Genomic DNA, 25981 nt, shown 5'->3' with positions numbered 1-25981 from the left:
AATCTTCTAAAGTATCACCTTGAGGACTAAAATTCCTCTTTTGCTTAAAAGTCAGCTTGAGGACTCAGGCTCCGAAAAAAAGCTACTCTCTGAGCCAGCTCCTGACAGGAGGCCGGAGACTAGCCTCAGCTTTACAATTTGCATTTAAATAAAGTACCTAGAGTTCCCCAAAAGAAGTTCTGCTTTCCTACTTTCTCACTGTCCGAGATTTTGTCTTTCAAGCAGGTAAATCAACATTCTCGAGGCGGACCAGCGGATGTGCATCCCCGCGCCCCTAGAGCACACAGGTGGCTGCTGTTATCTCCTTTCCAAGGACATTTCCAGCATGTGGCTTTCAGTCTGAGTTAAAAATTAGGTTTACCAAGAGGGCTAGAAAAGTAGATATTTCTATATTAATAAAGATTGGTTTTTATTTTGATAGACAGGCTTAGTCCCTTAGCTGACCTCTGGCTTTTCACCCTTGCTGTTACTGCAAGGTGTCCTTAGGCTGTGGAAAAAACAGGGATGAGGAGGAACGACTTCCAGCTCCTATTTTAGCCACAAATCGTGGTGTTACTAACGACATAGTTCTTGCTTAGGCTTTGCTAATTCTGAGGTTGATAATTCTCCTTTAGGAGCTGCACAGCACTCAGAACTGTGCATACTGGTTTGTGATTGTACAAATTCAGTATGGGCATCGCTTGGTGCAGAGGTACTGCAAGGGAAGGTCCGGCTTGACCATTTCTGAGTTTCCTGTGAGATAAACCCGGTTTAAAAGAGGTTGGTATCATATTTTGGTTAAAAATCAAAAATATTTTCCGGCTCTGCCTCGCCTCCCCAAAAGATACCCAGAGCCACATGTGTGGGTCTTATCAATACCCACGGGAGGAATCGGGTCCATGTCCACCCAAGCCAAGGTTAAAAGCCCACTCATCTACGGATGAGAAAATCATTTGATCACCTCAGTTAAGCATTGCCTTATTTAACTTAATTAATAGGGGGGAGAGAGATTGGAGACGTACTATTGAAAGGGCAAGCCCTTCACTGCCTCCCACCCAAATAAAAAAGCCAATTGGCCTTGTACTACAAGAGCCGGTCGAACTCCTTCTCCCTGTTTCCCACCTATCATCCAAAAAAGCGGAGAAATATCAACTTAGTGTTATTATAGTGTATTTCACATTTGTTCAGTCAAACTTAGCCAGAGTTCCAACGCCCTACTTAAAATTCAACTAGAAAGTTACCTACCAAGTACTAATTAGCATTATAAAGTCAGAGCCTACAGCTCCAGGCCTTTCAGTTAGTTGTTCACTACGATAAGAAAGGACAGTCTTAGCCTTATACAGTTTACCATAAGAAAAGTTAAGGAATCCCATGAAAGCAAGTTTTTTCTTTAGCCCTAGATTCCAGACAGAACTATTGAGCATAGATAATTTTTCCCCCCTCAGGCCAGCTTTTTCTTTTTTTTAAATTTTGTTAATAAAAGGGAGGAGATGTAGTCTCCCCTCCCCTAGCCTGAAACCTGCTTGCTCAGGGGTGGAGCTTCCTGCTCATTCGTTCTGCCACGCCCACTGCTGGAACCTGCGGAGCCACACACATGCACCTTTCTACTGGACCAGAGATTATTCGGCGGGAATCGGGTCCCCTCCCCCTTCCTTCATAACTAGTGTCGCAACAATAAAATTTGAGCCTTGATCAGAGTAACTGTCTTGGCTACATTCTTTTCTCTCGCCACCTAGCCCCTCTTCTCTTCCAGGTTTCCAAAATGCCTTTCCAGGCTAGAACCCAGGTTGTGGTCTGCTGGCCGGACACAACACCCCTCAACAGAGGAATGGATACAGAAAATGTGGTACATCTACACAATGGAGTACTACTCAGCTATTAAAAAGAATGAATTTATGAAATTCCTAGCCAAATGGATGGACCTGGAGGGCATCATCCTGAGTGAGGTAACACATTCACAAAGGAACTCACACAATATGTACTCACTGATAAGTGGATATTAGCCCCAAACCTAGGATACCCAAGATATAAGATACAATTTGCTAAACACATGAAACTCAAGAAGAATGAAGACTGAAGTGTGGACACTATGCCCCTCCTTAGAATTGGGAACAAAACACCCATGGAAGGAGTTACAGAGACAAAGTTTGGAGCTGAGATGAAAGGATGGACCATGTAGAGACTGCCATATCCAGGGATCCACCCCATAATCAGCATCCAAACGCTGACACCATTGCATATACTAGCAAGATTTTATCGAAAGGACCCAGATGTAGCTGTCTCTTGTGACACTATGCCGGGGCCTAGCAAACACAGAAGTGGATGCTAACAGTCAGCTAATGGATGGATCACAGGCTCCCAATGGAGGAGCTAGAGAAAGTGCCCAAGGAGCTGAAGGGATCTGCAACCCTATAGGTGGAACAACATTATCAACTAACCAGTACCCCGGAGCTCTTGACTCTAGCTGCATATGTATCAAAAGATGGCCTAGTCGGCCATCACTGGAAAGAGAGTCCCATGGGACACGCAAACTTTATATGCCCCAGTACAGGGGAACACCAGGGCCAAAAAGGGGGAGTGGGTGGGTAGGGGATTGGGGGTGGGTGGGTATGGGGGACTGTTGGTATAGCATTGGAAATGTAAATGAGCTAAATACCTAATAAAAATGAAAAAAAAGACTGTACATCAATATTCCTCAGATAACAAAAGGTGATACCTCCATATTAACTAAGCTAAGAGTTGAAAATTCTGTTGTGCTAAGGAATGAATTGTAGGCATAAATTTTGGATATAGATTTCCTGCTTATGGTGAGAACTGGCAGGTGTCCCAAGATGCCTAGTCTGGTGTCCTACATGGCCCGGCCAGGCAAGTCAGCCCTGATACAATAGCTAGCTCTCTGAAGCACGTTTCCAGTCTGTTGGCTCCATCATTGAGTTCAATACTGAAAGCATATTAAAGGAAGATTCACTTTTAAAAAGATAAGCTTTTCAAAATGCTCCATCATGAGCCTGGGCTGGCCAAAGCTGCCACCATCCATGGGTGTGCTGAACAATTTTTCTGTGGGGACTGTACTTGGGGGACAGCCCAGAAATCGGACTGCTAAGGTAGACAGCCCAGGGCACAATGACTGCTTTAGTTTCCAGTAGGTAAGTAGGTCACAGATGTGTTACAGGACCTCTTCCTCCAAATATGCAAGCACCATGTCTTCAGATAGTTTCTCTCTCTGATCTCTCTTTATCGGTGAGAGTGACCACAGGCCACTGTGCCAGTGTCTTTAAGTGGGGTCCCTGAGTCACATCCTTTGGAGGTGGCAGTGTCCTCTGAGGTAGAAATCAGTATTTCTAGCTCCCTGATTAAGTCTTGCCTGTACTGCTCTGCCTCCTCTTCTGTGAACAGGGAAGCTTTGTAGCGAGGGTCCAACAGTGTGGCAATGATGTACCTGGGCTCATGATGGGTGGCAGACAGGCGGCTCGCCATGGCTTCCCTCAGCGACTTAAGCATGGTGTCAATGCCCGTGGTCTCCCCAAACAGCATCTCCACTTTTCTGCTGAGGCTGTGGATCATGGGGATGATCTGGCTCAGCATAGACATGTGGGCACTCATCTCTCGGTTTGCAGCATCAAATGGTCTCATCACATGGCACACAGATCTCATGACCTCCCGCTGGTCACAGATGACCAATTCTCTGAAGTTACATTCAATGGATACCTGGTTAACTGCACTCTTCTGCTCAATCAGAAGTTCAAACATGTGGAACGATGTGCTCCACTTAGATGGTACATCCTGGATCAGCTGGTGCTGTGGCAGCTTGTACTCTTTCTGAAGTTCTGCTAACTCCTCTCTTGCTCTGGGTGACTGATGTACCCGCTCACACAGCTTCTGGGCAATACTCAGTAGTTCTGCACCATCCTCTGGCTCTTGATAGCCTCACTCACAATCAGATTCACTGTGTGACTGAAGCACTGCACACTTGAGTGTTCACCCTCACTCAGCATCTTCCCTATGCTTGGATTGTCAGTGACAGTGATGCCAATCTGAAGGCCAATGGAAGTCACCCAGGCTTCCTACCAACACTCCAGCTGCTTCTGAATGCTATTTCCACTATAGTCACAGTCAATCTGTGATACATCTAAAAGTGCAATGGTGGTCTCCACAATGTGGTCGGACAGCAGATGCGAAGGTGACCCAGTGAGCTGTAAGGGTCAGGTATTCACGAGTCTGGCTACTCATCCATATTCCAGAGGTGAAGTGAACCACACCACTCTCAGCTTCCTTCAGATGTGACATAATTATCTGTTTCACATTGTCATACATATCTGGGATAGCTGTTCTAGAGAAGTAGGAAGGGGAGGGTAAAGAGTACTGAGGTTTCAAGTATTCGAGCAGCCTGTTAAAGGCAACATTGTCTACAAGGGAATAAGGCTGAAGGTCAAGTGCAATCATTTCAGCTATGAGACTTGTGATTTTTTTGGCAACTGGATGAGAGTCATAGAACTTCTCTGTGGAGTCACGGAAAGAGGAAGGCCCTAAGAACTCTATGCCCAGAGGCCTCTGGATGCCTGGAGAACGGGGCAGAGTGGTCTCTGAGATGTCATTCTTGAGTACACGGGCATGGAACCACTACAGATGTCTCAGGACACAGCTGGTGCCCAGGTTGGTGGGCTTCTTGCCCCTGCTGATAGTGCGGCTATAATGCAGGCATACCACCTTTGTTGAGTCTGCTGAGCAAATAGAAAAGTGATTCCACAGTTTTGTGGTCTTCTTGCTATTAGTAGGAAACACACCTTGATGGTTTTTTTTCTGACCATTGCTGGCAAGTCAGTTAATTTGGAGGAGCTTTCTGCAAAGGCCAAAGTGGCATATGGAGAGTTTGCCAAAGTTGCACCCAGAAAGTCCTTCTGGTTCCCAACCACCTCAGGGTGGTGTTTGTACAGGTGTTGCATCAAACAACTGGTGCCAACGTCTCCCTTCTTCCCCCGACTAATAATGCAGCTACAGTACCAGCACACTGCTTGGAGACTGTCCATGGGGGCCTGTGAAAAATGATGCCAGACTTCTGACTTTAGTCTTCTCCTCACCTTAATTTTGCTGGAAGACAGCGCCTGATTCAAACCTTGGATTTACCGTGTCTGCTGGCTGCTTTTCTGGAGAAGACACTACAGAGGCCTCCCCCAAGTCATGAGAGGATGACAACATGGACACATCTTCCGGGGACACATACCCAGGATTAATGTGTGATGACAGCTCCTCAGGAAGCATGTCTGGGGATGAGGAGGCAAAGGGGATTCTTTGACTTGTTTGCCTGGAGATAACTATGCAGAGTTGAGATCCCCTTCTGGGGGCAGCAGGGCAGACAGCAGGGTTCTGGGCACAGAATACTATGGTGGGATGCCTGTGTTGCTCCCATTCTCCAGCAGCACAATGGAGCAATGTGCATTCCACATGTGCCTGATGAGGCAGCTTGTGCCCAGGTCCTTCCCGTTCTTCCCTCTACTGACTCATTCATACAGTGAACACAGACAGCCTTAGAGCTATCTGTGGGGTGACAATTAGAAGTGCTTCCAGATGGCTGATCTCTTCCTGGACCCTGATGTGCTTTTGGAAAAGGAAAGGTTTCTGTCTGCCATGGTTTCTGAAGTGTTGTCATAATGGAGCATGGAGAGGTTGGGAGAGGAGCCTGCCAAGGCCTCTTCTCTGCTGTACTTTTCAGTGACAGACACATCAAGGGACACCTCTTCAGAAGAAACTACAGTCACAAACTCTTCCATTATTAGGTCAGGGGATGGGATCTTGGGAGCCATTTTCTGGACAAGTCTGACAGGTGAGAGCACAGTGCGAAGGACTCCCACATCTGTAGGCTGTGGTGGAAGCAAAAGAGAGGGAGGGGAAAAAGAGGACCCTGCTGATAGACTTCCATTTTCTTGAATGAGCTTGGTGGGGTGTGCCTGCTTCACATGTCTCAGGAGGCAAGTTGTACTCAGGTCTTTCTCATTCTTGCCCCTATTGAACTCTTAGTGCTATCTCAAGGGGAAATAAAGAAATGCTTCCAGGCTGGAGACTTCTTCCAGGAAAGAAGGCTCTGGGTCACAGTTTCCATGGCTAAGTTGTACAGTGTGCTACTATACTGGGAGAAGAGTGAGCCATAGTCATCCTCACTCTCGGCAGGTAAGTTTTTCCCAGAGGGCTGACAGGCACAGCTTGCTGCCCTGATTTCTGCCTGTTCATCGATACTGTCTCTCTCATATCCTCTGACTCACTTTTCAAGTCCATTTGTTCCAAACTGTGACAAGGAATTTGATCATCATCCTCCTCTGTTTTAAAATTAACTTTGTCAGAAACAAAATCACTGTCCCCTAGGGACAAGTTTCTTGCTTATCCTCCATGACCAACCATAATTATTCTGGTTGCTTTATCATTCTGACATCTTAGGTTAATAAAACCTGCTTATAATGTCCACTTGTGAAGCCTAAAGTAGATTTTATCAGTCATTCATAATCTCATTTTCTAGGCTGTTTACTATGGCTGACCATGAATGACACTGGAAAGTTCACACATCACACTGTCACTGGGCATGGAGTACTGTTCTGTAGGAGTACTGCAACCAAATACTTCTTGTTGTATATACCACTGCATGCAGCACAGACTTCTTCCTTTTCTCCAAGACAGGAGCCCCACCATCTTGAGGGCTCACACAGCCCTTCATTTCCTATGCTCTCCTCTCAGCAGGTCAACCAGAAATAGAACCTAAAGTATTTGAAGCCACGTACATAAAAAGTACAGACATGGGGCGAAAAGACAGTGACCATTCTTATGGTCTCCATGCTTCTAGAGATCTGATTCCCAGTTCTCACTCCAAACTCTAGGACTTGCTCTGGTGGGAGAATTGGGTTCTGATGATGCCATCTAACCTTAGTTTCTGTTGATTATGTTCTTAAGCTTGCCTCCAGTCATATGGTTATCTCTAGTGCTACCTGCTCTGGATATGTCTGACTGGATCCCATCCTTCCTGTGATCCTTGTTGTGTCAGAACTTGTCAGAGTCTTGCTGTCTCTATGACCCTGTTTTTCTGGAACCCTGTATTCCTGAGATCCTGGATGTATCTGAGTTTCTGAGAGTCAAACTCCCTTTGGGACCCTGAGATACTGGTGTGACCAAGCTCCTGTGAACCTGTGATCCTGTGATCCTTGTTAGACTGCCTGGGAGTAGAGATTCCTCTGGGTATTGTGGGGTTGGCTGCATAGTTTATGGCCAAGACATGTTAGGTCACTGACCCTGACAGACTGGAAAGGAGCCAAGCCACTGATCTGGAAGAGTTCCTGCCTGCCTGGTTTCTGCTGGTCCCAGTTACTCCCAGTTTTGTGACATATGTAGTGTCTTCCTCACTTCTGATCCTATGATCCTGGATGTGTTAGGACATTTGGGAGCAGAACTGCTTCTGGGTGTTGTGGGCCTGGCTTCAGAGTTTGCACCCTAAGTCTGCTCAGGGCACCATCCCAGAAAATTAATATCAATTCTTTAATCAAATGGCATAGATTAGGAGATTGCTTCAAAAATTGAGAAGAATATATTTGCTGTTTGTTATAATAAAAGATAGTTGAGAACTAATAATTAAATGATTAAACAAAGTGTTTCAGGCCAATGTAACTACGAAAAGCAAATATTGCTGATGTAATCTTACAAAATCATAGTTGACTTGAATCAACTCTGGTGAGAAATGATAAACATCACTTTATATTCTTTGAAAGAATAATGCATGGAGAAGACAGTGAAGTTGTAATTACAGGTCCAACTAGTTCCACATGGAACACACTACTAGATATACAGTAAGAAACAGTAGTCTCAATCTGAATGGTTAACACATCATCTTATTAAAAAATAAACAATTTTAAATGATGTCCCAGATAAAGCAGGCTTAACCAACATCTTTAGAACACTAAATCTAAACAGTGTAGAATACATGTTGTTTTCAGCAGCCTATGGAGCTCTCACTCAAATATATATATAAAGAAATTATTAACCAATATAAATTAAAACATTTTCTTATATTCTACTTAGCAACAATAAAATGGTTACAAATAAATGAAAAGATAATCTCCAGAATGCACTAATTCATGAAGATTTAACAACTCACAAGTGAATGATGAAGAAGTCAAGAACAAAAGGACTCATATAATCAAATGAAGATGAAAACAAAACAGCATTTAACATGTAGAGTAAAATGAAAACAGCACTAAGAGGGACATTTAAAGCTCAAAGTTCCTCCATTAAGAAATCAAAAGATTTCTAATACAGTAGTTAATGTTCACTATGGAAATTTGGAAAAAGAACAAAGCAAACTCCAAACTTAATAGCTAGAAAGATATCAGTGACCTCAGTGTAGAAATTAAAGAAGGAAAGAGTAGCAACAAGAAAAACAATATAGAGAGTTGATAAAAGTTATTTTCTTCAAATTATAATGAATATTGATCAAATCTTACCTAAACTCATCAAAAGAAATAGCAAATGTCAAAAGTAATACAGTAAAACAAAAAAGGGGAGTCATTATCACAGCACAAATGAAATTAAGAAAAATTTTAGAGTTTACCTTAAAAGTCATAGAGCACTAAACTTGAAAACATAAAAGGTATGGATGAATTTATATATTATATATACATATATATATATATATGAATGTATCTTCATATATATATGTATACATACATATATATGAAAATGAGATAAATATTACATTTAAAACAACTAATCAGGTATATATGGAGAGAAGGCTCAGCCCTTCAAAGCATTCTCTGTTCTTCTATAGGACAAGGATTCAGTTTCCAGTACACCTGGAAGTTCACAATGCCCTATTAAAACATAGACACCAATTTTCCTTGTAAGACTGCTTTTGTTGTGTCCCATAAGTTTGAATATCTTGTGGCTTCATTTTCATTAAACTCCAAAAAGCCTCTATTTTCTTTCTTTATTTCTTCCTTGACCAAGTTATAAATTAAGTAGAGTGATGTTCAGCTTCAACGTTTATGTGGGTTTTCTATTATTTATGTTGTTATTGAAGGTCAGCCTTAGTCTATGGTGATCTGATAGGATGTATGAGATTACTTCAATATTTTTTATCTGCTGATCAGCCTTATTTATAATAGCCAGAAGCTGGAAAGAACCCAGATATCCCTCAACAGAAGAATGGATACAGAAAATGTGATACATTTACAGAATGGAATACTATGCAGCTATTAAAGACAATAAATTTGATTTTGTATCCCAGGTCCCTCAGAGACCAGTCTGTGCAGGAGAGCCTTCAGACTGCAGAAGCAACATGACTTCTGGGACAGGCCCCTTTTCAGGCCTTCATCTTCAGCCAGGAAGCAGATGTGAGCTCCAGACATCAGTGCTCAAAGGAGAGGTGGCCTGAAGAGAGCACTCAGGAGAGAGTTGGCCTCCCAAGAGTGCTGACAGAGGCTAACAGAATCACAAGAGGAACAAGCTACAGCCAGAGACGGCTATAACAACTAATGCCAGAGATTACCAGATGGCAAAAGGCAAACATAAGAATCTTACTGACAAGCTGGACAGTGGTGCCACATACCTTTAATCCCAGCACTTGGGAAACAGAGGCAGGCAGATTTCTGAGTTTGAGGCCAGCCCAGTCTACAAAGTGAGTTCTAGGACAGCCATGGCTATATAGAAGAACCCTGCCTCAAAAAACAAAAAACAAACAAACCAAACAAACAAAAAACAAAACAAAACAAAAAAAAAAAACAAATAAACAAAACAAGACTCTTACTAAGAGAAACCAAAACTGCTCACCATTATCAGAACCCAGCACACCCAACTCAGTGAGTCCTGGATAACCTAAAACACCCAAAAAGCAAGATTCAGGTTTAAAATTGTATCTTATGATGCTGGTAGAGGATTTTAAGAAGGAAATTAATAACTCACTTAAAGAAATTCAGGAGAACATGGCTAAAGAGGTAGAAGGCCTTGAATTGGAAACATAAAAATCCCTTAAAGTTTTACAGGAAAACACAACCAAATGGGTGATGGAATTAAACAAAACCATCTAAGATTGAAAAAAAAAAAAGGAACTAGAAAAATTTAAGAAAAGTCAAGGGGAGACAACTCTGGAGAAAGAAACCCCAGGAAAGAAAACAGGAATCATAGATACACACATCAGCAACAGACATGGAAGAGAGAATCTCAGATGCAGAAGACTCCATAGAGAACATGGACACAACAATCAAAGAAAATGAAAAATGCAAAAAGATCCTAACCCAAAACATCCAGGAAATCCAGGACACAATGATTTCTATGGATAATAGAAATAGATGAGAATGAAGATTTTCAACTTAAAGGGTCAGCGAATATCTTCAACAAAATTATAGATGAAAACTTCCTTAACCTAAAGAAAGAGATGCCCATGATCACACAAAAAGCCTAAAGAACACCAAATAGACTAGACAATAAAAGAAATTCCTCCCAACACGTAATAATCAGAACATCAAATGAACAAAACAAAGATAGAATATTAAAAGCAGTAAAGGGAAAAGGTCAAGTAACATATAAAGACAGACCTATTAAAATTACACCAGACTTCTCACCAGAGACTAATAAAGTCAGAAGATCCTGGACAGATGTTATACATTCCCTCAGAGAACACAAGTGCCAGCCCAGACTTCTATACTCAGCAAAACTCTCAATAACCATAGATAGAGAAACCAAAGTATTCCATGACAAAACCAAATTCACACAATATCTTTCCATGAATCTAGCCCTTCAAAGGACACAACATTTTGCAGCTTACAGGAAACCCACCTCAGGGAAAAAGCCAGATACTATGTCAGAGTGAAAGGCTGGAAAAATTTTCCTAGCAAATTGTTCGAAGAAACAAGCTGGAGTTGCTATTCTAATATTGAATAAAATCAACTACCAACCCAAAGTTATCAAAAAAGACAAGGAAGGGCACTTCATACACATCAAAGTTAAAATCTACCAAGATGAACTCTCAATCCTGATAATCTATGCTCCAAATGCAAGGGCAGACACATTCATTAAAGTAACTTTAGTCAAGCTCAAAGCACACAATGCACCTCACACAATAATAGTGGGAGACTTCAACACCCCACTCTCATCAATGGACAGATCCTGGAAACAGAAAATAAACAGAGATACATGGAAACTAACAGAATTTCTGAAAAGATGTATTTAAGAAATATATACATAACTTTTTATCATAAAACAAATAGATATACCTTCTTCTCAGCACCTCATGGTACCTCCTCCAAAATTGACCATATAATCAGGTAAAAAACAGGCCTCAAGAGATACAAAATTATTGAAATTATTCCATGCATCCTATCACATAAAAATGGACTAAGGCTGATCTTTAAAAACAGCATAAATAATAGAAAGCCAATATTCATGAGGAAACTGAAAAACACTCTCCTCAATGATAGCTTGGTCAAGGATGAAATAAAGAAAGAAATTAAAGACTTTTCAGGGTTCAATGAAATTGAAACTACAACTTACCCAACCTTATGGGACACAATGAAGGCAGTCCTAAGAGGAAAACTCATAAGCCTGAGTGCCTCCAAAGAGAAACTAGAGAGAGCATATTATAGTAGCCTGACAACACACCTAGGAGCTCTAGAAGGAAAGGAAGCAAATTCACCCAAGAGAAGCAGAGGACAGGAAATAATCAAACTTATGGCTGAAATCAACCAAGTGGAAAGAAAAAGAACTATTCAAAGAATCAACCAAACCAGGAGCAGTTTCTTTGAGAAAATCAACAAAATAGATAAACTCTTACCCAGACTAACCAGGGGGCATAGGGACAGTATCCTAATTAACAAAATCAGAAATAAAAAAGGAGACATAACAACAGAACCTGAGGAAATCTAAAACATCATCAGATCCTACTACAAACACCTATACTCAACAAAACTGCAAAACCTGGATGAAATGGACAATTTCTTAGACAGATACCAGGTACTAAAGTTAAATCAGGTTCAGATTAATGACCTAATCAGTCCCATTTCCCCTAAAGAAATAGAAGCAGTCATCAATAGTCTACCAAACAAACAAACAAAAGCCCAGGACCAGATGGGTTTAGTGCTGAGTTCTATCAGACCTTCAAAGAAGACCTAATTCCAACTCTCCTCAAACTATTCCACGAAATAGAAACAGAAGGTACTCTACACAATTTATTCTAAGAAGCCACAATTACTTTGATACCTAGAGCACATAAATACCCAACAAAGAAAGAGAATTACAAAACAATTTCCCTTATAAATATCGATGAAAAAATACTCAATAAAATCCTCGCAAACCGAATCCAAGAACACATCAAAACGATCATCCTCATGATCAAGTAGGCTTCATCCCATTGATGCAGGGATGGTTCAATATTGAGGAAATCCATTAATGTAATCCACTATATAAACAAACTCAAAGAAAAAAACCACATGATCATTTTGTTAGATCCTGAGAAATATTTGACAAAATCCAACATCAATTCATGATAAAAGTCACGCAAATTTCAGGAATTCAAGGCCCATAACTAAACATAATAAAAGCAATATAGAGCAAACCAGTAGCCAATATCAAACTCAATGGAAAGAACCTGGAAGCAATCCCACTAAAATCAGGGACTAGACAAGGCTGCCAACTCTATCCTTACCTGTTCAATATAATACTTGAAGTCCTAGCCAGAGCAAATTACAACAAAAGGAGATCAAGGGGATACAAATAGGAAAGGAAGAAGTCAAAATATCACTATTTGCAGATGATATGATAGTATATGTAAGTGACCCAAAAATTCCACTAGAGAAGTCCTAAACCTGATAAACATCTTCAGTGCAGTAGCTGGATATAAAATTAACTCAAACAAATCAGTGGCCTTTCTCTACACAAAGGAGTAACACGATGAGAAAGAAATTAGGGAGACAACACCCTTCACTATAGTAAATAATATAAAATATATTGGTGTGACCCTAACTAAGGTAGTGAAAGATCTATATGATAAGAACTTCAAGTCTCTGAAGAAAGAAAGTGAAGATGATCTCAGAAGATGAAAAGATCTCCCACATCCATGCATTGGCAGGATTAATATAGGAAAAATGGCTATCATGCTGAAAGCAATCTACAGATTCAATTTAATCTCCATCAAAATTCCAACTAAATTCTTCACTGAGTTAGAAGGGTCAATTTTCAAATCCATCTGGAAAAGTAAAAACCCTAGGATAGGAAAAAAACTATTCTCAACAATAAAAGAACCTCTGGTGGAATCACCATGCCTTCCTTCAAGCTGTATTACAGAGCAATTGTGATAAAAAGTGCATGGTACTGGTACAGCTACAAACAGGTAGATCAATGGAATAGATTTGAAGACCCAGAGATGAACCCACACACCTATGGTTACTTGATCTCTGACAAGGGAACTAAAACTATCCAGTGGAAAAAAGACAGCATTTTCAACAAATTGTGCTGCCACAACTGGGGGTTATCATGTAGAAAAATGTGAATTGATACATTCTTATCTCCTTGTACAAAACTTCAGTCTAAGTGGATCAAAGAACTCCACATAAAAACAGAGACACTGAAATTTATAGAGGAGAATGTAGGGAAAGCCTTGAAGATATGTGCACAGGGGAAAAATTCCTAAACAAAAGAGCAATGGCTTGTGCTGTAAGTTCAAGGATTGATAAATGAGACCTCATAAAATCGCAAAGCTTCTGTAAGGCAAAAGACATTGTCAATAAGACAAAAAGGCCAGTAACAGATTGCGAATTGTGTTTTACCAATCCTAAATCTGATAGGGGACTAATACCCATTTTTTAATAGAGCTCAAGAAATTGGACTCAAAAAAATCAAATAACCCCAAAAAAATTGGGGTACTAAAAATGAATTCTAAACTGAGTAATTCCAAAAGGTTGAGAAACGTGAAAAAATGATCAACATTCTTAATCATCAGGGAAATGCAAATTAAAAGAACCCTTAGATTCTACCTTAAATCAGTCAAAATGACTGAGATAAAAAATTCAGGTGACAGCAGATGCTGGTGAGGATGTGCAGAAAGAGGAGGCAAGGGCTACTCAACACACCCAAAAAGCTAGACCCAAATTTAAAAGCATATCTCATGATGATGGTAGAGGACATCAAGAAGGACTTTAATAATTAAGTTAAAGAAATACAGGAGAACACTGCTAAACAGGTAGACGACATTAAAGAGGAAGCACAAATATCCCTTAAAGAATTGCAGGAAAACACGACCAAACAGGTGATAGAATTGAATAAAACAATCCAAGACCTAAAAAGGGAAGTAGACAAAATAAAGAACCCAAAATGAGGCAATGCTGGAGACAAAAACCCTAGGAAAGAAATCTGGAACCATAGATGCAAGCATCAGCAACAGAATACAAGAGATGGAAGAGAGAATCTCAGGTGCATTAGATTCCATAGAGAATATCTGCACAACAATCAAAGAAAATGGAAAATGCAAAAAGATCCTAACTCAAAACATCCAGGAAATCCAGGACACAATGAGATCAAACCTACGGATAATAGGAGTAGATGAGAATGAAGATTTTCAACTCAAAGGACCATCAAATATCTTCAACAAAATTATAGAAGAAAACTTCCCAAACCTAAAGAAAGAGATGCCCAAGAACATACAAGAAAGCCTACACAACTCCAAATAGACTGGACCAGATAAGAAATTCCTCCTGACACATAATAATCAGAACAACAAATGCACTAAATAAAGATAGAATATTAAAAGCAGTAAGGGAAAAAGGTCAAGTAACATATAAAGGCAAGCCTATCAGAATTACACCAGATTTTTCACCAGAGACTATGAAAGCCAGAAGATCCTGGACAGATGTTATACAGACACTAAGAGAACACAAATGCCAGCCCAGGCTACTATACCCAGCCATACTTTCAATTACCTTACATGGAGAAACAAAAGTATTCCACAACAGAATCAGGGTCACACATTATCTTTCCACGAGTCCCCCCTTCAAAGAATAATAACAGAAAAAAAAAACAATACAAGGATAGAAACCACGTCCTAGAAAAAGCAAGAAGATAATCCCTCAACAAACCTAAAAGAAGACAGCCACAAGAACAGAATGCCAACTTTAACTACAAAAATAATAGGAAGAAACAATTACTTTTCCTTAATATCTCTTAATATCAATGGACTCAACTCCCCAATAAAAAGACATAGACTAACAGACTGGCTATACAAAGAGGACCCAACATTTTGCTGCTTACAGGAAACTCTTCTCTGGGAATAAGATAGACACTACCTCAGAATGAAAGGATGGAAAACAATTTTCCAAGCAAATGGTCTGAAGAAACAAGCTGGAGTAGCTATTTTAATATTTAATAAAATCGACTTCCAACTCAAAGTCATCAAAAAAGTCAAGGAGGGACACTTCATACTCATCAAAGGTAAAATCTTTCAAGAGGAACTCTAAATTATGAATATCTATGCTCCAAATACAAGGGCAGCCACATTCATTAAAGAAACTTTAGTAAAGCTCAAAGCAGACATTGCACCTCACACAATAATAGTGGGAGACTTCAACACATCACTTTCACCAATTTTCAGATCATGGAAACAGAAACTAAACAGGGACACAAGGAAACTAACAGAAGTTATTAAACAAATGGATCTAACAGATATCTACAGAACATTTTATCCTAAAACAAAAAGATATACCTTCTTCTCAGCACCTCATTGTATCTTCTCCAAAATTGACCACATAATTGGTCACAATACAAGCCTCAACATATACAAAAATATTGAAATTGTTCCATGCATCCTATCAGATCACCATGGACTAAGCCTGATCTTAAATAACAACAACAACAAAAAAATAGAAAGACAACATTCATGTGGAAACTGAACAACACTCTTCTCAATGATACCTTGGTCAAGGAAGGAATAAAGAAAGAAATTAAGGACTTTTTGGAGATTAATGAAAATGAAGCCACAACATACCCAAACATATGGGACACAATGAAAGCATTTCTAAGAGGAAAACTCATATCTCTGAGTGCCTCCAAAAAGAAACTAGAGAGAGCACACATTAGCAGCTTGACAACACACCTAAAAGCTCTAGAACAAAAGGAAGCAAATTCACCCAAGAGGAGTAGACTGCAGGAAATAATCAAACTCTGGTGAAATCAACCAAGTGGAAAGAAGAAGAACTATTCAAAGAATCAACCAAAGGAGAAGATGGTTCTTTGTGAAAGTCAACAAGATAGATAAACCTTTAGCCAGACTCACTAGAGGGCACAGGGAAAGCATCCTAATTAACAAAATCAGAAATGAAAGGGAGACATAACAACAGATCCTGAAGAAATCTAAAAAACACCATCAGATCCTTCTACAAAAGGGTATACTCAACAAAACTGGAGAACATGGATGAAATGGAGAGTTTCTAGACAGATACCAGGTACCTAGGTTAAATCAAGATCAGGTTAATGATCTAAATAATCCTATATCCTCTACAGAAATAGAAGCCGTCACTAATAGTCTCCAAACCAAAAAAACGTCCAGGACCAGATGGGCTTAGTGCAGAGTTTTATCAGACCTTCAAAGAAGATCTAATCTCAGTTCCTCACAAACAATTCCACAAAATAGAAACAGAAGGTACTCCACCCAATCCATTCTTTGAAGCCACAATTACTCTGATAGGAAAACCACAAAAAGACCCAACAAAGATAGAGAACTTCAGACAAATTTCACTTATGAATATCGATGCAAAAATTCTCAATAAAGTTCTAGCTAACTGAATCCAAGAACACATCAAAACAATCATCCATCATGACCATGTAGGTTTCTTCCCAGGGATGCAGGGATGGTTCAATATTCGGAAATCCATCAAAGTAATCCAGTATATAAACAAACTCAAAGACAAAAACCACATGATCATCTTGTTAGATGCAGAGAAAACATTTGACAAAATCCAACACCCATTCATGATAAAAGTCTTGGAAAGATCAGGAATTCAAGGCCCATACTTAAACATGATAAAAGCAATCTACAGCAAGCCAGTAGCCAACATCAAAGTAAATGGTGAGAAGCTGGAAGCAATCCCACTAAAATCATGGACTAGACAAGGCTGCCCATTCTCTCCCTACCTATTCAATATTGTACTTGAAGTCCTAGACAGAGCAATTAGATTACAAAAGGAGATCAAGGGGATAAAATTGGAAAGGAAGAAGTCTAAATATCACTTTTTGTGGATGATATGATAGTATATATAAGTGACCCTAAATATTCCACCAGAGAACTCCTAAGCCTGATAAACAGCTTCAATGAAGAAGCTGGATATAAAATTATCTTAAACAAGTCAATGCCCTTTCTCTAGACAAAGAATAAACAGGCTGAGAAAGGAATTAGGGAAACAACACCCTTCTCAATAGTCACAAATAATATACAATTCCTTGACATGACTCTAACTAAGGAAGTGAAAGATTTGTATGATAAGAACTTCAAGTCTCTGAAGAAAGAAATTAAAGTAGATCTCAGAAGATGGAAAGATCTCCCATGCTCATGGATTGGCAGGATCAGTATAGTCAAAAACACTCTCTTGCCAAAAGCAATCTACAGATTCAATGCAATCCCCATCAAAATTCCAACTCAATTCTTCAATGAATTAGAAAGGGCAATCGGCAGATTCATCTGGAATAACAAAAAACCTAGGTTAGCAAATCTCTTCTCAAGGATAAAAGAACCTCTGTTGGAATCACCATGCCTGACCTAAAGCTGTACTACAGAGCAATTGTGATAAAAACTGCATGGTACTGGTATAGCGACAGACAAGTAGACCAATGGAATAGAATTGAAGACCCAGAGATGAACCCACACACCTATGGTCACTTGATCTTTGTCAAGGGAGGTAAAACCATCCAGTGGAAAAAAGACAGCATTTTCAACAAAGGATGCTGGCACAACTAGTGGTTATCATGTAGAAGAATGCGAATTGTTCCATTCCTATCTTCTTTCACTAAGGTCAAATCTAAGTGGATTAAGGAACTCCACATAAAACCAGAGACACTGAAACTTATAGGGGAAAAAGTAGGGAAAAGCTTGGAAGATGTGAGTACAGGGGTAAAATTCCTGAATAGAACAGAAATGACTTGTGCTGTAAGATCCAGAATCAACAAATGGGACCTCATAAAATTGCAAAGCTTATTAAAGGATAAAACAAAAAGACCACCAACAGATTGGGAAAGGATCTTTACCTATTCTAAATCAGATAAGGGACTAATATTCAATATAAATAAAGAACTCAAGAAGGTGGACTACAGAAAATCAAATAACCCCATTAAAAAATGGGGCTCAGAACTGAACAAAGAATTCTCACCTGAGGAATACCAAATGGCAGAGAAGCACCTGAAAAAATGTTCAACATCATTAATCATCAGGGAAATGCAAATCAAGCAACCCTGAGTTTCCACCTAACACCAGTCAGAATGGCTAATATCAAAAATTCAGGGGACAGCAGATGCTGGTGAGGATGTGGAGAAAGAGGAACACTCCTCCATTGTTGGTGGGATTGCAAGCTTGTACAACCACTCTGGAAAGCAGTCTGGTGGTTCTTCAGAAAATTGGACATAGTACTACTGGAGGATCCAGCAAAACCTCTCCTGGGCATATATCCAGAAGATGTTCCAACCGGTAAGAAGGACACATGCTCCACTATGTTCATATCAGCCTTTTTTATAATAGCCAGAAGCTGGAAAGAACCCAGATGCCCCTCAACAGAGGAATGGATACAAAAAATGTGGTACATTTACACAATGGAGTACTACTCAGCTATTAAAAAGAATGAATTTATGAAATTCCTAGGCAAATGGATGGACCTGGAGGGCATCATCCTGAGTGAGGTAACACAATCACAAAAGAACTCAAAGGATATGTACTCACTGATAAGTGGATATTAGCCCAGATACTTAGTATACCCGAGATATAAGATACAATTTGCAAAACACATGAAACTGAAGAAGAATGAAGACCAAAGTGTGGACACTTTGCCCCTTCTTAGAATTGGAAACAATCACCCATGGAAGGAGTTACAGAGACAAAGTTTGTAGCTGAGACAAAAGGATGGACCATCTTTAGACTGCCATATCCAGGGATCCATCCCATAATTAGCCTCCAAACGATGACACCATTGCATACACTAGCAAGCGTTGGCTGAAAGGACCCTGATATAGCTCTCTCTTGTGAGACTAGGCCAGGGCCTAGCAAATACATAAGTGGATGCTCACAGTCAGCTATTGGATGGAGCACAGGACCCCCAATGGAGGAGCTAGAGAAAATATCCAAGAGCTAATGATATCTGCAACCCTGTAGGTGCAACAACATTATGAACTAATCAGTACCCCAGAGCTCTTGACTCTAGCTGCATATGTATCAAAAGATGGCCTAGTCGGCCATCACTGGAAAGAGAGGCCCTTTGGACACGCAAACTTTATATGCCCCAGTTCAGGGGAATGCCAGGATCAAAAAATGGGAACGGGTGGGTAGGGAAGTGGCGGGGGGGTGGAGTGTATGGGGGACTTTTGGGATAGCATTCTAAATGTAATTGAGGAAAATACGTAATAATAAAAAATATATTAAAAAAATAAGAGCGTACAGAATATTAAAAATCTAGAGATGAAGGCAAGTTAGGTATCATACATGAAATTGTGGGTTTGAGCCCCAGCACCAAATAAGTAGAGTATACAGTAGATGCTTTTAGTCTTGGAACATAAGAGGTAGCAGAAGAAGGAACCACACTTCAAAGTCATCCAAATCTATATAGTGCTTTCAAGTCCATCCTAAGCTATCTCTCACTTTGTCTTTTTAAAAGAATACTCTGAGACCTGCAACTGGGGAGACTCCAGAGTCTCCGTGGTGGTGAATCTATCTAAAACTCTTAACAGTAAGTGACATGGAGTCTGAAATGCCATCTCCTGTAGGCAAGTAGATTTCCCAGTGGAGGGATAAGAATAGCAACCCATTCAGAAAACCTTTGGCCCCAAATGTGTCCTAACCAGAAGATGTCCAAAAACAAAGATGGAGCAGAGATGGAAATGATGGGCAATAATTAATTAGCCAAAATTGAGACACACACCATGGGCAAGAAATAATCCATGACACTATTACTGATACTCTGATATGCTTGCCTACAAGAGCCCAGAATAACTGTACTCTGAGAGGCTCCACCTAGCAGCTGAATTACAGAGATGTGTAAGTCCACAGCCAAGCATTAGTTAGAGCTGTGGAAGTCTTTTGGAAAAGCTGGGGAAAGGATTGTTGTACCCAACAGTGTTAAGAACTCCAGATGAAGACCAGAAGAGTCAACTAACCTGGACCCTTTAGCACTCTCAGAAACTGAACCATCAACCAAAAAGTTATCCAGAGCTAGACCTAGGGGCCCTACACATACGTAGCAGATTTGCAACTTGGTGTTTGAGCAGGTCTCCCAACAACTGGAGCTGGGGCTCTCCATGAACATGTTTCCTGTCTGTGGATCCTATTCCTCTATCTGGGCTGCCTTGTCTTGTCTCTGTGGGAGAAGACACACCAAGTCCTGGGGAGAATTTTGTCATGGTAGGGAGGTACCCTAGGGCAACTATCCCTTCACAAAAGAGAAGAGGATGGGGATAGGAGCTGTGAGTAGGGGTCATTAAGGGGAGAGTGGTGCTGTATATTGCGACATAAATAAATAAATAAATAAATAAATAAATAAATAAATAAATAAATAAACTTATATAATATGAATAAATAAATTTATTAATTAATAAATTAATTATGAAATTAATGTCTCTGAGTTTCTTCCCCTCCTATATTTCACAGTTTACTCACCATTTCCTTGGAGGAACCATTCAAAATAAGTTCCGAGTGACCCTGGATTCTTCACAAGGTTTGTGTTACCCCAGAAAAAGTAACCAGACACAAGAATATCTCTCGGATTTCTCATGAGATAGATCGCCTTGAATGGATAAAAATGTAAATGAAGGTCATTAGTTATTCCTCACCTTTTAACTGTTATAATTTACATGATATATTCTAAAATCTGATTATTTCTAATTACATTTGCTATTTTTATGTGGGAAAACATATACACAAGTGAAAAATCTATAGTCATAATTCCCCTTTTCTAATTTTATTTGATTTGTAAAAATGTAACAACAAAATGACTAGCTTATTAATAGTGTAAAAAAGAAAGAGACTGATTAGACAGTTCTAGAGATACCAATAAAAATTGGTTACCCTACACCAAATGCCAAGCCTGTAAAATATACATACAAGTAAATCTGTAGTGACTGTGAAAGATCCACTGAAGTGTTTTGGGATATACAGATTCATTTAGGAATACATTGATTATTTATTTGTTTATGAATATATACTGTATAAATTAGAAACATGTAAATATGTGTCTATATAGGAATACATAAATGTAGAAATATATTTAGAAATATATATGTATATTTATATGTATATATGTATGCAACATAAATTAATGAAAAAAGAAAACATAAATTTGACAGAGAGAAAAAATGTTATATTAACTTTTCAGGGAAAATATGGTAGGGGAAATGATGTATATAATTATATTTTATTATAAAATGTCAAAACATAAAAGAAATAAACTAAAAGAAATCTTTATTTTATATATAGGAGTACACTATCGCTGTATTCAGACATACCAAAAGGCACTGGATCTCATTACATATGGTCATGAGCCACCATGTTGTTGCTGGGAATTGATGTCAGTACCTCTGGAAAAGCAATTACTGCTCTTTACCTTGGAGCCAACACTCCAGACCCCAAAGTAATCATTTTTAATAAAAGGAACTTCATATTTTGTACCAATTATTCTAGATCTCATCTTTTTATCTTCAAAAATATTGATTTATGCATGTCTGAGTGCACACATTCATTTTTGCACTCCATATGTGGACAGAAACCCACAGATATTAAGTAAAAGGGAGTTGGATGCCCTGACACTAGAGTTGCAGAGAGCTGTGAGACACCATGAGGGTGTTGGAACTGAACCTAGGTCCTTTGCAAGAGAAGCCAGTACTCTTAACAGCTGAGTCATCTCTCTAAGTCCTCTTAGAAATTTTAATATTTTTATTGAATATTTTTGTATAAATTTCTAATGTTATCACCTTTTTCAGCTTCCCACCTCCTCCCTGTAAACCCCCAATCCAATCTCCTTTCCCCTGCTTCAATAAAATTGTTTTCTGACCCAACCATCCACTCCTACTTCCCAAGGATAGCAAAAATTATCCTCAACAATAAACGAACTACTGGGTGAATCACAATCCCTGATCTCAAGCTGTATTATAAGCAATAATGATTAAAAAAAACTGTATGCTATTGGTACAATTAAATGCAGGTGGATTAATGGAATAGAATTGAAATACCAAAGTTGAACCCACACTTCTATGTTCAGTTGATCTTTTGCAAAGCTTCTAAAACCATCCATTGCGAAAAAGACAGCATTTTCAACAAATGATGCCTGTTTAATTGGCTATCAGCATGTAGAACACTGGGAATTGATCGATTCTTTTATCTCCTTTTACACAGCTCAACTCCAAGTGTTTTGAGAACTTCCACATATAACCAGATACACTGAAACTTATATAAGATAAAGTGGGGAAGAACCTAAAATATATGGGCCCAAAAGAAAAGTTCCTGAACAGAACAGAAATGGTTTATGCTCAAAGATCAAAAATTGACAAAAGGGACCTAATAAAATTGCAGAGTTTCTGTAATGCTGAGAACACTGTCATTAGGACAAATGGAAAAGAGGAACACTCCTCTATTGCAGGTGGGATTGCAAGCTGGTACAACCACTCTGGAAATCAGTCTGGTGGTTTCTAGGGAAATTGGACATAGTATTACCTGAGGACCCACTCCCGAGCACATATCCAAAAGATGTTACAACATATAACAAGAATATGTTCATAGCAGCTGTATTTATAAGAGACAGAATATGGAAATATATCAGATGTCTTTAACAGTAGAAACCATTCAGAAATGGTGGTACATTTACATGATGGCATACTACTCATCAATAAAAAACAATGACTTTTGAAATTCATAGCAAAATTAATAGAAATAGAAAATATTATCTTGAGTGAGGTAACCCAATCAGAAAAGTATATAAATGGTATGCATTAACTGATAATTAATTATTAGCCCAGTAGCTCAGAATACCCAAAATATATTTCACAGACCACATGAAGCTCTAGAAGAAGGACGACCAATGTGTTGGTACTACCATGCTTCTTAAAGGGGGGACAAAAAACTCATGGGAGGAAACATGGAGACAAAGTGTGGAGCAGAGACTGAATGAAAGACAATACAGGTACTGCTCCATCTGTGGATCCATCCTATATTCAGTAACCAAACCAAGACACTTTTTTCAATGTCAAGAAGTACACTCTGTCAGGAACTGTCTCCTGAGAGGCTCTGCCAGAAATATAGAATTCATCTCTTAAAGCTTCAGTTTCCCTGGTCAAAATTTTCCAAATCCAGATAAGACACACACATATATATGAATGGCCGCAAACATTTTACCATTTCAGTGAGAGATTATTCTAAGTTTGTCTTTGTAGTTGCAGCATAAACTTTTTATAGTTTTTATGGATGGAGGAATTTACACAAAACTTTCTTACTAACTAGCACCTGTGAAAGGTCAGATTGTAGATATCTCTGATTCCTTCTACTGATCCTCTTTCCATTTCATGGGAGATTCCTGTAGCTACTGATCTCAATAAACAGCTACACACGTGATGACTCTGTATATATAACTGATCTTTGAACATTGATGCCTAGTCAGTTTTCTTCCCCTATGAGCAATTGTGTCTTAGGTGTTTCACCCACAGGGCTTAGCTTATAACTTATATAAGTAAGATTAGTTTTTTGATGACAATGATATAGTAATATCCATTGTACATTAGAGATTGAATTCTGTTTGGCATATATATATATATATATATATATATATATATATCATGAATGTTTCAGTGTGATATTTCACTTTATTTCTTACAGCTGCCCAGGATCACTGTGTGCTGGTCCACAACCTTGCACTCTATCTAATATAGTTTGAGGTGGGGAAACATCAGCATCACCTAGTGCATGAGAATCCCATCTTCACATTTCAGCAAGAACTCCAGGACTTGTCAGGTAAAATAAGTTGAAAGAGTGTTTAGTCAAAGAAAATCTCAATCACTGGACACTGACCTTGGCCTTGGAACTGAAGAAAGACTTGGAGAAGAGATGGATGGGAAGATGGGAGGTTATGAGTCGTGGTCCTTCCTTATTGATTATTGCAGGATATCCTATTTCAGTCTCTATCCAGGGTGAGCGGTCCCAAATGGGCACAGTTTGGATCCACTTCGGATCTCCCTTGGTCTGAATCAAGCATACAATCTCATTCAGCCAGTTCGTTCCTGAATGAAAAGGAAAAGTGACTGTCACTCATTTCAACATTACTTGTGAAAAAGCCTCAAGTACAATATATGCCCATACAATTTACAGTGCTGCCCAATTTCAAGCACACAGACTTGTGTTCACAATGTCTGTGTGACATAAGTGCAAACGTATATTCACTCATCATATTCTAGACTTCACTTGCAAAACAGAGACCTTAAACTCAGTAAACAGCAACCTGTCAATGGAATATCTCGTCCAGGCCTGGGCCAACAACATTCTACATTCTGGTGGAATGAATTTGTATCTTATATATTTCAGATTGTTATAATCATAGCACATGCCCTCTGAGACTACCTCCTTCAATTTAATTCACTGTCATTGAGACGCCCCCAGGCTGCAATATATGACTGAGTACTTCTTTTTAAGGTGAATCAATTCCCTTGTGCATTTTTACAACACACAGTTGATTTGTTTATGTGCTCATTTTTCACTGGATGTTTCTCTAGATTCCTTCTCTGAGATTTTTGTCTGGTACTTTTTCCCTGTATTCCCACTGCCTATGGAATTTCTGTGTCATTTTCCTTTATATGTCAACAACCTAATACTTACTCAATGTTCAGTGCTTCTTCCACACAGCAATCATCCATATCACCAAACTACCATGATGTTGCTTTTTGCTTTCTTGAGTTTTTCTGATTCTTTCTATGTCCTCGACAAGGTCCATAGGAATTTTACCTGAAACTGTCCTCTCCTCCACATATCCTCACATACATGACTTTATCTCTTAATGTTATTTCTTGTATTTATTCTCATCACTCTCACTATTCTATCTCTTACCCAGAGAGAGGGACCAATGGCATATTCTGCCTCAGGGAGCACTATCATTATTCTGGTGCCATAGCTGATCTCCTCTGCCCACATAGGTCAGATAGAGTGGAACACACACAAATAAATCTCCATGCCCACATGTCATTTTACACATTAATATATAGAATACCCTACTCATCACACAAAATGGTTTAGGATCAAAGTGCTCACCTCCCTTATACACTTCAGAATTAGTCCTTACCTGACTTGGGGTAAGTTAATATCAACAAGTCTTCTTCTTTCACCACAAACTTATTACGAATATCTTCCAAAATTTCTCTTTGATATGATATGGCAGGAAAAGGTATGCCTTCAAACCAATTATAGTCTGACATCATGAATAACTCCTTGTAGGTTCTCTTAGGATTCCAGCCGAGGACACCTATTCAACTCATAACAAATGCTGAGAGGTAAGATTTATAGTGCAGGTAAAAAATCATTAACATTCTCTTATGTGTTGTGAAATATTTACTGATGTGGAGAAATAAATATTGTCACCTACAGTCAAAGGTTACTCTATTGAGAAATTTTAAAGTTGTACAAATAACATTCTGTACAACCTGTGAGACCAAGTTCATGACCCCAAATCAGAGACTCAGGAAGACGTAATAGGACATAGAAATGCAAGTTAATTTAAAATGTCTAGTAATATAATTTAGCTTTCAGAATGATTTTGAATATGCA

At 39.2% G+C, this 25981-nt stretch overlaps 1 protein-coding gene and 1 pseudogene across 1 annotated transcript in view; both read right to left on the bottom strand.

Moving 5' to 3' along the window:
- The window catches only part of Sult2a2 (sulfotransferase family 2A, dehydroepiandrosterone (DHEA)-preferring, member 2), a 46132-nt gene extending 20444 nt beyond the window's left edge, over nt 1-25688 (bottom strand). Inside the window, exons 1-3 of the mRNA NM_009286.2 lie at nt 25500-25688; nt 24239-24447; nt 20843-20969 (exon numbers count right to left, since the gene is read on the bottom strand). Coding sequence (NP_033312.2) covers nt 20843-20969; nt 24239-24447; nt 25500-25635 — 472 coding nt within the window. The 5' untranslated portion in view covers nt 25636-25688. The remainder of the gene's footprint in view (nt 1-20842; nt 20970-24238; nt 24448-25499) is intronic.
- Zbed4-ps2 (zinc finger, BED type containing 4, pseudogene 2) lies at nt 2782-6561 on the bottom strand (annotated as a pseudogene).
- Nucleotides 25689-25981: the final 293 nt, after the last annotated feature.

Source organism: Mus musculus, chromosome 7 (assembly GCF_000001635.26).
Source record: "Mus musculus strain C57BL/6J chromosome 7, GRCm38.p6 C57BL/6J".
NCBI classification, from domain to species: domain Eukaryota; kingdom Metazoa; phylum Chordata; class Mammalia; order Rodentia; family Muridae; genus Mus; species Mus musculus.
This window is presented reverse-complemented; position numbering and strand designations above follow the sequence as displayed.